The 15,493-nt window shown below is 50.6% G+C and overlaps 1 protein-coding gene across 1 annotated transcript in view; it reads right to left on the bottom strand.

The window, feature by feature from the left end:
- RRP15 (ribosomal RNA processing 15 homolog) overlaps positions 1 to 15,066 on the bottom strand; it is a 66,397-nt gene extending 51,331 nt beyond the window's left edge. The window contains exon 1 of the mRNA XM_063919120.1: positions 14,963 to 15,066. Coding sequence (XP_063775190.1) covers positions 14,963 to 14,978 — 16 coding nt within the window. The 5' untranslated portion in view covers positions 14,979 to 15,066. The remainder of the gene's footprint in view (positions 1 to 14,962) is intronic.
- Positions 15,067 to 15,493: the final 427 nt, after the last annotated feature.

Below are 15,493 nucleotides of genomic sequence, written 5' to 3'. Positions count from 1 at the left end.
CTGTACCACTGGTCCAGAAGGTCCCACTGAAAAGTCCTCGCATGGAACCTGCCGAATGGAATGGCCTCGTAAGACGCCACCATCTTTCCCAGAACTCGAGTGCAGTGATGCACCGACACCCTTTTTGGCTTCAAGAGGTCCCTGACCAAGTTCAGGAGTTCTTGGGCCTTTTCCCTCGGGAGAAAAACCCTTTTCTGGTCTGTATCCAGAATCATGCCTAAGAAAGGCAACCAGGTCATTGGAACCAACTGTGACTTCGGGAGATTGAGAATCCAGCCGTGCTGCTGCAACACCCTCAGGGAGAGTGATACGCTGTTTAGCAACTGCTCTCTTGATCTCGCTTTTATTAGGAGATCGTCCAAGTACGGGATAATTGTGACTCCCTGCTTGCGCAGGAGCGCCATCATTTTCGCCATTACCTTGGTGAAAATCCTCGGGGCCGTGGAAAGCCCAAACGGCAACGTCTGAAATTGGTAATGACAATCCTGTACAGCAAATCTCAGGAACGCCTGATGAGGCGGATATATGGGGACATGACGGTATGCATCCTTTATGTCCAGGGACACCATATAATCCCCCACTTCCAGGCTGGCAATGACCGCTCTGAGCGATTCCATCTTGAACTTGAACCTTTTTAAGTATAGGTTTAAGGATTTTAAATTCAGAATGGGTCTGACTGAACCGTCCGGTTTCAGGACCACAAACAGGGTTGAGTAATACCCCATCCCCTGCTGAAGCAGGGGAACTTTGACCACCACTTGTTGAAGACACAATTTTTGAATTGCATTTAAAACTACCTCCCTCTCTGGGGAAGAAGCCGGTAGGGCCGATTTGAAAAACCGTCGAGGAGGCACCTCTTCGAATTCCAGCTTGTAGCCCTGGGAAACAATGTCTATTGCCCAGGGATCCACCTGTGATTGAACCCAGACGTGGCTGAAAAGTCGAAGACGTGCCCCCACTGGGGCGGACTCCCTCAGCTGAGCCCCAGCGTCATGCGGTGGATTTAGTAGAAGCCGGGGAGGACTTCTGCTCCTGGGAACTAGCTGCAGTTGGCAGCTTTTTCCCCTTGCCCTTACCTCTGGCAAGAAAGGAAGATCCCCATACTCTCTTGGATTTATGCGACCGAAAGGACTGCATCTGATAATGTGGCGTTTTCTTAGGCTGTGAGGAAACATAAGGCAAAAATAAGAATTTACTTACCGATAATTCTATTTCTCATAGTCCGTAGTGGATGCTGGGAACTCCGAAAGGACCATGGGGAATAGCGGCTCCGCAGGAGACTGGGCACAAAAGTAAAAGCTTTAGGACTAGCTGGTGTGCACTGGCTCCTCCCCCTATGACCCTCCTCCAAGCCTCAGTTAGGATACTGTGCCCGGACGAGCGTACACAATAAGGAAGGATTTTGAATCCCGGGTAAGACTCATACCAGCCACACCAATCACACCGTACAACCTGTGATCTGAACCCAGTTAACAGCATGATAACAGAGGAGCCTCTGAAAAGATGGCTCACAACAATAATAACCCGATTTTTGTAACTATGTACAAGTATTGCAGACAATCCGCACTTGGGATGGGCGCCCAGCATCCACTACGGACTATGAGAAATAGAATTATCGGTAAGTAAATTCTTATTTTCTCTGACGTCCTAGTGGATGCTGGGAACTCCGAAAGGACCATGGGGATTATACCAAAGCTCCCAAACGGGCGTGAGAGTGCGGATGACTCTGCAGCACCAAATGAGAGAACTCCAGGTCCTCCTCAGCCAGGGTATCAATTTTGTAGAATTTTACAAACGTATTTGCTCCTGACCAAGTAGCTGCTCGGCAAAGTTGTAAAGCCGAGACCCCTCGGGCAGCCGCCCAAGATGAGCCCATCTTCCTTGTGGAGTGGGCATTTACAGATTTTTGGCTGTGGCAGGCCTGCCACAGAATGTGCAAGCTGAATTGTACTACAATTCCAACGAGCAATAGTCTGCTTAGAAGCAGGAGCACCCAGCTTGTTGGGTGCATACAGGATAAACAGCGAGTCACATTTTCTGACTCCAGCCGTCCTGGAAACATATATTTTCAGGGCCCTGACAACGTCTAGCAACTTGGAGTCCTTCAAGTCCCTAGCAGCCGCAGGCACCACAATAGGTTGGTTCAGGTGAAACGCTGAAACCACCTTAGGGAGAAACTGAGGACGAGTCCTCAATTCCGCCCTGTCCGAATGGAAAATCAGATAAGGGCTTTTACAGGATAAAGCCGCCAATTCTGACACGCGCCTGGCCCAGGCCAGGGCCAACAGCATGACCACTTTCCATGTGAGATATTTTAACTCCACAGATTTAAGTGGTTCAAACCAATGTGACTTTTTGGAACCCAAAAACTACATTGAGATCCCAAGGTGCCACTGGAGGCACAAAAGGAGGCTGTATATGCAGTACCCTTTTTACAACGTCTGTACTTCAGGGACTGAAGCTAGTTCTTTTTGGAAGAAAATTGACAGGGCCGAAATTTGAACCTTAATGGACCCCAATTTCAGGCCCATAGACACTCCTGTTTGCAGGAAATGTAGGAATCGACCCCGTTGAATTTCCTCCGTCGGGCCTTACTGGCCTCGCACCACGCAACATATTTTTGCCAAATGCGGTGATAATGTTTTGCGGTTACATCCTTCCTGGCTTTGATCAGGATAGGGATGACCTCATCCGGAATGCCTTTTTTCCTTCAGGATCCGGCGTTCAACCGCCATGCCGTCAAATGCAGTCGCGGTAAGTCTTGGAACAGACAGGGTCCTTGCTGAAGCAGGTCCCTTCTTAGAGGTAGAGGCCACGGATCCTCCGTGAGTATCTTTTGAAGTTCCGGTTACCAAGTCCTTCTTGGCCAATCCGGAGCCACGAATATAGTGCTTACTCCTCTCCATCTTATCAATCTCAGTACCTTGGGTATGAGAGGCAGATGAGGGAACACATACACTGACTGGTACACCCACGGTGTTACCAGAGCGTCTACAGCTATTGCCTGAGGGTCCCTTGACCTGGCGCAATACCTGTCGAGTTTTTCCCAACGGTTTATAATCATGTGGAAGACTTCTGGGTGAAGTCCCCACTCTCCCGGGTGGAGGTCGTGTCTGCTGAGGAAGTCTGCTTCCCAGTTGTCCACTCCCGGAATTGCTGACAGTGCTATCACATGATTTTCCGCCCAGCGAAGAATCCTTGCAGCTTCTGCCATTGCCCTCCTGCTTCTTGTGCCACCCTGTCTGTTTACGTGGGTGACTGCCGTGATGTTGTCCGACTGGATCAACACCGGCTGACCTTGAAGCAGAGGTCTTGCTAAGCTTAGAGCATTGTAAATGGCCCTTCGCTTCAGGATATTTATGTGAAGTGATGTCTCCAGGCTTGACCATAAGCCCTGGAAATTCCTTCCCTGTGTGACTGCTCCCCAGCCTCGCAGGCTGGCATCCGTGGTCACCAGGACCCAGTCCTGAATGCCGAATCTGCGGCCCTCTAGAAGATGAGCACTCTGCAACCACCACAGGAGGGACACCCTTGTTCTTGGTGACAGGGTTATCCGCTGATGCATCTGAAGATGCGACCCAGACCATTTGTCCAGCAGGTCCCACTGGAAAGTTCTTGCGTGGAATCTGCCGAATGGGATTGCTTCGTAGGAAGCCACCATTTTACCCAGAACCCTTGTGCATTGATGCACTGAGACTTGGCTCGGTTTTAGGAGGTTCCTGACTAGCTCGGATAACTCCCTGGCTTTCTCCTCCGGGAGAAACACCTTTTTCTGGACTGTGTCCAGGATCATCCCTAGGAACAGAAGACGAGTCGTCGGAACCAGCTGCGATTTTGGAATATTGAGAATCCAATCGTGCTGCCGCAACACTACCTGAGATAGTGCTACACCGACCTCCAACTGTTCCCTGGATCTTACCCTTATCAGGGAATCGTCCAAGTAAGGGATAACTAAAATTCCCTTCCTTCGAAGGAATATCATCATTTCGGCCATTACCTTGGTAAAGACCCGGGGTGCCGTGGACCATCCATACGGCAGCGTCTGAACTGATAGTGACAGTTCTGTACCATAAACCTGAGGTACCCTTGGTGAGAAGGGTAAATTTGGACATGAAGGTAAGCCTCCTTGATGTCCCGAGACATCATGTAGTCCCCTTCTTCCAGGTTCGCAATCACTGCTCTGAGTGACTCAATCTTGAATTTGAACCTCTGTATGTAAGTGTTCAAAGATTTTAGATTTAGAATCGGTCTCACCGAGCCGTCCGGCTTCGGTACCACAACAGTGTGGAATAATACCCCGTTCCCTGTTGCAGGAGGGGTACCTTGATTATCACCTGCTGGGAATACAGCTTGTGAATGGCTTCCAAAACTGTCTCCCTGTCAGAAGGAGACATCGGTAAAGCCGACTTTAGGAAACGGCGAGGGGGAGACGTCTCGAATTCCAATTTGTACCCCTGAGATATCACCCGAAGGATCCAGGGGTCTACTTGCGAGTGAGCCCACTGCGCGCTGAAATTCATTGAGACGGGCCCCCCACCGTGCCTGATTCTGCTTGTAAAGCCCCAGCGTCATACTGAGGGCTTGGCAGAGGCGGGAGAGGGTTTCTGTTCCTGGGAACTGGCTGATTTCTGCAGCCTTTTTCCTCTCCCTCTGACACGGGGCAGAAATGAGGAACCTTTTGCCCGCTTGTCCACGAAAAGACTGCGCCTGATAATACGGCGTCTTCTCATGTTGAGAGGCGACCTGGGGTACAAACGTGGATTTCCCAGCTGTTGCCATGGCCACCAGGTCTGAAAGACCGACCCCAAATAACTCCTCCCCTTAATAAGGCAATACTTCCAAATGCCGTTTGAAATCCGCATCACCTGACCACTGTCGTGTCCATAACCCTCTACTGGTAGAAATGGACAACGCACTTAGACTTGATGCCAGTCGGCAAATATTCCGCTGTGCATCACGCATATATAGAAATGCATCTTTTAAATGCTCTATAGGCAAAAATATACTGTCCCTATCTAGGGTATCAATATTTTCAGTCAGGGAATCCGACCACGCCAACCCAGCACTGCACATCCAGGCTGAGGCGATTGCTGGTCGCAGTATAACACCAGTATGTGTGTAAATACATTTTAGGATACCCTCCTGCTTTCTATCAGCAGGATCCTTAAGGGCGGCCATCTCAGGCGAAGGTAGAGCCCTTACAAGCGTGTGAGCGCTTTATCCACCCTAGGGGGTGTTTCCCAACGCACCCTAACCTCTGGCGGGAAAGGATATAATGCCAATAACATTTTAGAAATTATCAGTTGTTATCGGGGGAAACCACGCATCATCACACACCTCATTTAATTTCTCAGATTCAGGAAAACTACAGGTAGTTTTTCCTCACCGAACATAATACCCCTTTTTGGTGGTACTCGTATTATCAGAAATGTGTAAAACATTTTTCATTGCCTCAATCATGTAACGTGTGGCCCTACTGGAAGTCACATTTGTCTCTTCACCGTCGACACTGGAGTCAGTATCCGTGTCGGCGTCCATATCTGCCATCTGAGGTAACGGGCGCTTTAGAGCCCCTGACGGCCTATGAGACGTCTGGACAGGCACAAGCTGAGTAGCCGGCTGTCTCATGTCAACCACTGTCTTTTATACAGAGCTGACACTGTCACGTATTTCCTTCCAACAGTTCATCCACTCAGGTGTCGACCCCCTAGGGGGTGACATCACTATTACAGGCAATCTGCTCCGTCTCCACATCATTTTTCTCCTCATACATGTCGACACAAACGTACCGACACCCAGCACACACACAGGGAATGCTCTGATAGAGGACAGGACCCCACTAGCCCTTTGGGGAGACAGAGGGAGAGTTTGCCAGCACACACCAGAGCGCTATATATATACAGGGATAACCTTATATAAGTGTTTTTCCCCTTATAGCTGCTGTAATTTCAATACTGCGCGTAATTAGTGCCCCCCTCTCTTTTTTAACCCTTTCTGTAGTGACTGCAGGGGAGAGCCAGGGAGCTTCCCTCCAACGGAGCTGTGAGGGAAAATGGCGCCAGTGTGCTGAGGAGATAGGCTCCGCCCCCTTATCGGCGGCCTTATCTCCCGTTTTCCTATGTATTCTGGCAGGGGTTAAATGCATCCATATAGCCCAGGAGCTATATGTGATGTATTTTTTTTGCCGTCTAAGGTATTGTTTATTGCGTCTCAGGGCGCCCCCCCCCCAGCGCCCTGCACCCTCAGTGACCGGAGTGTGAAGTGTGCTGAGAGCAATGGCGCACAGCTGCGGTGCTGTGCGCTACCTTATTGAAGACAGGACGTCTTCTGCCGCCGATTTTCCGGACCTCTTCTGCTCTTCTGGCTCTGTAAGGGGGACGGCGGCGCGGCTCTGGGACCCATCCATGGCTGGGCCTGTGATCGTCCCTCTGGAGCTAATGTCCAGTAGCCTAAGAAGCCCAATCCACTCTGCACGCAGGTGAGTTCGCTTCTTCTCCCCTTAGTCCCTCGATGCTGTGAGCCTGTTGCCAGCAGGACTCACTGAAAATAAAAAACCTAATTTAAACTTTTACTCTAAGCAGCTCAGGAGAGCCACCTAGATTGCACCCTTCTCGTTCGGGCACAAAAATCTAACTGAGGCTTGGAGGAGGGTCATAGGGGGAGGAGCCAGTGCACACCAGCTAGTCCTAAAGCTTTTACTTTTGTGCCCAGTCTCCTGCGGAGCCGCTATTCCCCATGGTCCTTTCGGAGTTCCCAGCATCCACTAGGACGTCAGAGAAAAAGTTGATTTACCTGCAGTAGCTGTGGAAACCAGGTCCGTGAGACCTTCCCTAAACAATTCCTCACCCTTGTAAGGCAAAACCTCCATATGCCTCTTCGAGTCGGCATCACCCGTCCATTGTCAGGTCCACAGGGCTCGCCTAGCAGAAAATCGCTATAGCTTTGGCTCTGGAACCCAGTAGGCCAACGTCTCTCTGAGCATCTCTCATATATAAGACCGCATCCTTAATATGACCCAAGGTCAATAAAATGGCGTCCTTATCCAGCGTATCAATATCAGCAGATAAGGTATCTGTCCACGCTGCAACAGCGTTACAAACCCAAGCCGACGCTATGGCCGGTCTGAGTAATGTACCAGTACGTGTGTAAACTGACTTCAAGGTAGTCTCCTGCCTGCGATCAGCAGGATCCTTGAGGGCCGCGGTATCTTGAGATGGCAACGCTACCTTTTTGGATAAGCGTGTCAACGCATTGTTCACCCTTGGGGAAGATTCCCACCGTATCCTGTCCTTAGCCGGGAAAGGATACGCCATTAGAATCCTTTTGGGAATCTGCAGTTTCTTGTCTGGAGTTTCCCAAGCCCTTTCAAACAACTCATTTAGCTCATGTGAAGGGGGAAAAGTAACCTCAGGCTTCTTTTCTTTAAACATGTGGACCCTCGTGTCAGGTACAGAGGGGTCATCCGTGATATGCAACACATCTTTTATTGCAATAATCATATAATTAATACTTTTAGCCAATTTTGGCTGCAACTTCGCATCATCATAGTCGACACTGGAATCAGAATCAGTGTCGGTATCAGTGTCTACTACTTGGGATAGTGGGCGCTTTTGAGACCCCGAAGGTCCCTGCAACATAGTGAAAGGCAGAGCCTGACTCCCTGAACCTTCCCTGGACTCAGCTTTGTCCAACCTTTTGTGTAATAAATTCACATTTGCATTTAAAACATTCCACATATCCAACCAGTCAGGTGTCGGCGTTGCCGACGGAGACACCACACTCATTTGCTCCACCTCCTCCCTAGAAGAGCCTTCCGCTTCAGACATGCCGACACACGCGTACCGGCACCCCACACACTCAGGGAAATCTGTAATCTGGAGACAATTCCCACACAAGGCCCCCTGGAGAGACAGAGAGAGAGTATGCCAGCACACACCCAGCGCCAATGACCCTGGAAAATATTCTCAGAGAAATACAGCGCTTTTATAAATTCACTGCGCCAAATATGTGCCCCCCCCCCCTCTTTAAAACCCTCTGTCACCGTGTTCAGCAGGAGAGAGTCCGGGGAGCCAGCTTCTCAGCGGTGTGCTGTGGAGAAAATGGCTCTGGTTAGTGCTGAGGGATCAAGCTCCGCCCCCTCAGCGGTGGGCTTCGGTCCCGCTCGATTTTTTCAAAAACTGGCGGGGGATACCTATATACAGCCCTCAGCCTATATATATACTTTTGCCAGTCCTAGAGGTGTAAAATTGCTGCCCAGGGCGCCACCCCTGCGCCCTGCACCCATCAGTGCCTCCGTGTGTTGTTGTGTGTGGGAGCAATGGTGCGGTACCTCAGTGAAGATCTGAAGTCTTCTGCCGCCTGTGATGTCTTCTATCTTCTCATACTCACCCGGCTTCTATCTTCCGGCTCTGCGAGGAGGACGGCGGCGCGGCTCCAGGACGAACTGCAAGGAGAGACCTGCGTTCCGACTCCCTCTGGAGCTAATGGTGTCCAGTAGCCTAAGAAGCAGAGCCTAGCATTTAAGTAGGTCTGCTTCTCTCCCCTCAGTCCCACGATGCAGGGAGTCTGTTGCCAGCAGTGCTCCCTGAAAATAAAAAAACCTAACAAAACACTTTCTTTCAGGAAACTCAGGAGAGCTCCCTGTAATGCACCCAGTCTCCTCTGGGCACAGTATCAAACTGGGGTCTGGAGGAGGGGCATAAAGGGAGGAGCCCGTGCACACCCATATCTAAAGTTCTTTTTAGTGCCCATGTCTCCTGCGGAGCCCGTCTATTCCCCACGGTCCTTACGGAGTCCCCAGCATCCTCTAGGACGTAAGAGAAATACGTAATACAGTATATCTTTGTGAAAATCCTATATTAGATAAAACCTGACGCACCAAGCCCCCTCAGGTTATAGAATATAGGGATAGCAAGTTGAGTGAAAGACACAAGATGGACACCACTCAGCTATCAATGCACACACAGATAGTCACAGTTTGTACAATGCAGAGGTTATTACAGACAATAATACTGCACTGGACTAGCTTACACAGCTATATAACAATAGATATAACACTACACAGTAAGAACTGGATGTATATCACAGGGTAATTACTAATTGTACTATAAACCCCTGACTAAATGCACTCTTTCTTAGTGACACTGACTAAAAAAGGCAGGTAGAATACTTAAGTGTCATGTAAAGTCACAGCGCTGACAACCAGGCGGCTTTACATAGGAGGATTTGCCCAAGCAGTCCCAGGAACAGTGAGCTGAGGGATAATGGCGCCGCAGACACTGCCAGAGAGTGAGGAAAAGACAGAGATGCAGCTCCAGGGCGGAAACACTTGATGGAAATGGCGCCCTGGGGCTGGGGGAGGGGCTTCAGGTCTAAGCCTTATCCCCCTTGCTGGCAAAACCACCGGGTACTGTGGGCGATATTAAAATCGGTTTTAAGAGGAAACCTGACCTGCGCCCATGCCCTGGTGATCTAGTGGGATCGCCTGTACTGCCACAGTGTCCACTGCCAGCGCGCGCAGCCCGCCTCCCACTGACCGCACCGGATCGCAAGCGGGACCCACTTACCACCTCCGTCGTGTGTGCCTGACAAGAATAAAAACGGAGCCTCCTGCTGTAGGTACCCGGCAACCAGGGCTCGGGAGTGTACAGCGCCGCTGGGGAGAGCTGGAGCTGCAGCAGAGAATGTCACAAGACATTTACCACCGCTGCTGCCCTTGAAGTCTTCACTTTTTACCTCATAAAAAGCTTTTCTTAGGGCTGCCTGGAGCAGTCCCTCTGTTATGTGCCTGCTTACTGCAGCACCAACTTACAAAACTGAGCTCCTGTGCTGGGAGGCGGGGTGATCTAGGAGGCGGCGCTGTGCATTCTGGGAACAGTCAAAGCTTTGAGCCTGTTGGTGCCTCGGATCAAGACCCTACTCTACACCCCATTGTCCAGACTTGTGGAGCCCAGTGTACCCAGCAGCAGAAAGGTAAATCTGAGTATGGTCAGCGTAGAGATGATATTTTAAGTCAAAAGAGCTAATGAGCTCACCTAATGAGGACGTATAGAGAGAAAAGGAGAAGCCCAAGAACAGAACCTTGGGGGACACTTACTGGTAGAGGAAGTGGGGGGGGGGGGGGGGGGGGGGGGGTGGAGTCATGAGAGGAGACAGAGAATGAACGGTCAGAGAGGTAGGACAGCCAGGAGAGGGCAGTATCACGTAGACCAAGAGGGTGAAGGATTTGCAGGAGGAGAGGGTGGTCCACAGTGTCAAAAGCAGCAGAGAGGTAAAGGAGAATAAGCAGAGAGTAGTGGCCCCTGGATTTAGCAGCATGGAGGTCATTGCAGACTTTTGTGAGGGCAGTTTCAGTGGAGCGGAGAGGACGGAAACCAGACTGGAATGGGTCAAGCAGCGAGTGGGAAGAAAGAAAGACAGTGAGGCGGTTGTAGATAATATGCTCAAGGAGTTTGGAGGCAAAAGGGAGGAGAGAGATGGGTCGGTAGTTGGAGAGATTGGTTGGATCAAGGGTAGGTTTTTTAAGAATAGGGGAGACAAGTGCAGGCTTGAATAACCATCGCACACAGGGCCAGTCGGTGTTGGATCACTTTGTTCTTCAATAAATGAAATGATCAGTTAATAACGGAATCCTATCATTACTCAGAGTCTGTATTCTGTATAGACCGAACATCTGAAATAAGAGAAGAAATGGAGAAGGAGGGAAACACTCACACCGCTGGAAATATGTGCCCCCTGAGTAGTAATCTTATACCCCTTATACTACACAGACGTGTCCTCATATCTTTGCTGCAGTCACACCAAACAGCCCTTCTCAGCACGCCAGGTCATGTGACACTCTGCTGGCACCGGGTGTTTTTGCCGAAAACGCATCTTAGTCGCAACACAATGCAGAATATGATATATGACACTTGTATATCTGTGTGCGACGGAGTCTCTGAATCTGTACACAGAGTGCTACAATGTAGCAGCAGCAGCTTTTTCCAATACAAGTTCTATTCTGCACCGTATACAGCCTCAGTCACACACAGAGTATACAGGTGTCATATCACATTACTCAGTGCAGTCTCCTGGTGCGTCCTAGTCACATTGTGCTCTGTATACAGCCTCAGTCACACACAGTATACAGGTGTCATATATCACATTACTCAGCGCAGTCTCCTGGTGCATCCTAGTCACATTGTGCTCTGTATACAGCCTCAGTCACACACAGAGTATACAGGTGTCATATCACATTACTCAGTGCAGTCTCCTGGTGCGTCCTAGTCACATTGTGCTCTGTATACAGCCTCAGTCACACACAGTATACAGGTGTCAAATATCACATTACTCAGTGCAGTCTCCTGGTGCGTCCTAGTCACATTGTGCTCCGTATACAGCCTCAGTCACACATAGTATACAGGTGTCATATATCACATTACTCAGTGCAGTCTCCTGGTGCGTCCTAGTCACATTGTACTCCATATACAGCCTCAGTCACACACAGTATACAGGTGTCATATATCACATTACTCAGCACAGTCTCCTGGTGCGTCCTAGTCACATTGTGCTCCGTATACAGCCTCAGTCACACACAGTATACAGGTGTCATATATCACATTACTCAGCGCAGTCTCCTGGTGCGTCCTAGTCACATTGTGCTCCGTATACAGCCTCAGTCACACACAGTATACAGGTGTCATATATCACATTACTCAGCGCAGTCTCCTGGTGCGTCCTAGTCCCATTGTGCTCCGTATACAGCCTCAGTCACACACAGTATACAGATGCCATATATCACATTACTCAGTGCAGTCTCCTGGTGCGTCCTAGTCACATTGTGCTCCGTATACAGCCTCAGTCACACACAGTATACAGGTGTCATATCACATTACTCAGCGCAGTCTCCTGGTGCGTCCTAGTCACACTGTGCTCCGTATACAGCCTCAGTCACACACAGTATACAGATGTCATATATCACATTACTCAGCGCAGTCTCCTGGTGCGTCCTAGTCACATTGTGCTCCGTATACAGCCTCAGTCACACACAGTATACAGGTGTCAGATCACATTACTCAGCGCAGTCTCCTGGTGTGTCCTAGTCACATTGTGCTCCGTATACAGCCTCAGTCACACACAGTATACAGGTGTCATATCACATTACTCAGCGCAGTCTCCTGGTGCATCCTAGTCACATTGTGCTCCGTATACAGCCTCAGTCACACACAGTATACAGATGTCATATATCACATTACTCAGCGCAGTCTCCTGGTGCATCCTAGTCACATTGTGCTCCGTATACTGCCTCAGTCACACACAGTATACAAGTGTCATATATCACATTACTCAGCGCAGTCTCCTGGTGCGTCCTAGTCACATTGTGCTCCGTATACAGCCTCAGTCACACACAGTATACAGGTGTCATATCACATTACTCAGCACAGTCTCCTGGTGCGTCCTAGTCACATTGTGCTCCGTATACAGTCTCAGTCACACACAGTATACAGGTGTCACATATCATATTACTCAGCGCAGTCTCCTGGTGCGTCCTAGTCACACTGTGCTCTGTATACAGCCTCAGTCACACAGTATACAGGTGTCACATATCAAATTACTCAGCGCAGTCTCCTGGTGCGTCCTAGTCACATTGTGCTCCGTTTACAGCCTCAGTCACACACAGTATACAGGTGTCGCATATCATATTACTCAGCGCAGTCTCCTGGTGCGTCCTAGTCCCATTGTGCTCCGTATACAGCCTCAGTCACACACAGTATACAGGTGTCATATATCACATTACTCAGCGCAGTCTCCTGGTGCGTCCTAGTCACATTGTGCTCCGTATACAGCCTCAGTCACACACAGTATACAGGTGTCATATATCACATTACTCAGCGCAGTCTCCTGGTGCGTCCTAGTCACACTGTGCTCCGTATACAGCCTCAGTCACACACAGTATACAGGTGTCATATATCACATTACTCAGCGCAGTCTCCTGGTGCGTCCTAGTCACACTGTGCTCCGTATACAGCCTCAGTCACACACAGTATACAGGTGTCATATATCACATTACTCAGCGCAGTCTCCTGGTGCGTCCTAGTCACATTGTGCTCCGTATACAGCCTCAGTCACACACAGTATACAGGTGTCATATCACATTACTCAGCGCAGTCTCCTGGTGCGTCCTAGTCACATTGTGCTCCATATACAGCCTCAGTCACACACAGTATACAGGTGTAATATATTACATTACTCAGCGCAGTCTCCTGACGATTGTGAACGGCTCAGTGAGATTTTATGGTAAAAGCGTTTTGGGGTTAATGGGGTACTTAATAGCTTGTGGGCCATCTTAGGGAGAGCAGCATGTGGGGTAATGAGAAGGTTATATTGAGTATATGTGGAATATCTTCACTATGTGTCGCTTTAATTTACTACTGATATTAACGGGCTATACATTATCTATCAGTGCACCCCATAACTGCTTAGGGGGCAATACTCTCTGCGATGTGCCCCCATGCAGGCACTCTGCGACAATGCAGCTACGGATTATTTCCTTGCATGCTACAGATGTGCGCAGGAAAGCGGAGTTTGCGTACCATAACAACGGCGGAACACTGCAAAGGACAGAACTGTCCCTAACTTATTTTTAGCAGTATATAGGAAGCCAAAGAAAAAAATCTGAGGGGTTACAGCACATTTTGGGCAACAGTTTTCATAAATGTGCCTTATTAAAAGGCTCCAAAAAATTATATGGCTCCGTAATGAAGTTATAGCATTTTCGTCATTCCAAATTCACCTTGGAGTGTTCCGGAAACAACGTATAAAGCAAAACTCAACTTAAGCAAATATAAATTGCACCAGGGCGCTGTCAGACACTATACGGCGCTGATGTGAGACAGAGCCTCAGACTCTCGCACTGACAGCTGATTGATGCGCATGAAGCGCTGGACTGTACGGCTCTCCCAGTGCGTCACACACAGGAGGGCGCATGTACAGCGGATTCTTCCTGCCGGCTCCTGAAGCTGCAGGAGAAATCCTGGTTATGCGCAGGGATGCATATGTCCGGGCTGACAATCAGCCGTGGGATAAATAGAATCTGCCCTTTACACGCTCGCTAATTACACAGACACTACCGGCTGCACAGAGCGGCCTGGATGCTGCTGCCCACCAGCTGAGTAGTTAGTATGGCGGCCAGCGTGCGGGGTGAGTGATGAGGGGACACAGCAGCAGCAAAGCTTCTGATAACGCAGCCGCCATACTGGCAAAGCATTATGGGCACCACGTGAGTAAGAACGAATGCTGAGCTGTTCACCACTTGCCCAACACCACGCAGCGGCACCTGAGAACGGCGCTACGGATACTCACCGGTCCTGCCCTAGCACCTCCTCGCACATCACACGGAGATCCCACACACGCACAATGCAGCACCCCGAGCCGTTCTGTACCAGCACTAGACTGACTCCAGGCAGGCGGGACAGAGATCATTTCAGGGGTGTGGCGTCCCACAGCGCGGCCACCCACAGCGCGGCCACACGCGGCGTCCCACAGCGCGGCCACACGCCGCGTCCCACAGCGCGGCCACACGCCGCGCCCCACAGCGCTGCAATGAGGCGTGCCACAGCTTGGTGATACGAGGCGTCCCACAGCACGGCGACGCAGGGAGTGCCCAGGGACGCGGGGAGTGCCCCGCGGCGCAGCGACGCAGGGAGTGCCCCACGGCGCGGCGACACGGGGAGTGCCCCACAGCACACCGACACGGGGCGGCCCACAGCGCATACCAGTACACTGACCCCACAGTCACATACATGCTGGTGAGCAGAAGCACCACACTCACACTGAGGCTAGGCACAGGACCCGAGGTAAGCAGCCTGTAGGAGCACAAATCCCAGCAGGGCTACAAGTTCTTGCCAAAGTATGCTGTGACTTGTAGTTCCCCCGCTTGCCTGGTGTCAGTTGCCCCACTCCCAGCCCCCATGTCCCCACATACCCGCAGGCACGTCCATGGCTCTCCCTGGTGATCACACACGTGCTGCCGTCTCTCTTTCCGGACCGGGCGGCCGCTCATGGTGACGCACTTCCTGTCTGCTGCTGGTGTGGGCATTGGCCGCCGCCATCTTTGAGTTGGGAACCCGCCCGTACCTGTCGCTAATGCCACCTGGCGGCCGGCCTGATCCCTGCGTGTTCCCGCCATTAGTCGCAGCCAGTGCTATGGTGATTGTGGGGGAGACCTGGGGCAGGCTGTGACAGGCTCAGATTACTGCTACTTTATCTCTCTCCGAGCTGTGATACATCTCCCCCAATAATCTGAGCACACCCATGCCAGGCGGCGGGCGCTGTGTACGGGTTGTTATTATTATTATTCTTTATTATATACAGTATCTTGTGCAGTAAATGTACGATGACCAGGGCGGGGTAACTAACGCGCAGTCACCATTGCTCCGATCGTACTCGCTCTCTCCCGCAGTCACCGGGAATATACCGACATTGAGCTACGATGACGCCATTCAGCACGAAACGT

Source organism: Pseudophryne corroboree, chromosome 4 (assembly GCF_028390025.1).
Source record: "Pseudophryne corroboree isolate aPseCor3 chromosome 4, aPseCor3.hap2, whole genome shotgun sequence".
In the NCBI taxonomy this organism is placed as follows: domain Eukaryota; kingdom Metazoa; phylum Chordata; class Amphibia; order Anura; family Myobatrachidae; genus Pseudophryne; species Pseudophryne corroboree.
The sequence above is the reverse complement of the archived record's forward strand: the minus strand, read 5'-3'. Positions and strand labels throughout refer to the sequence as shown.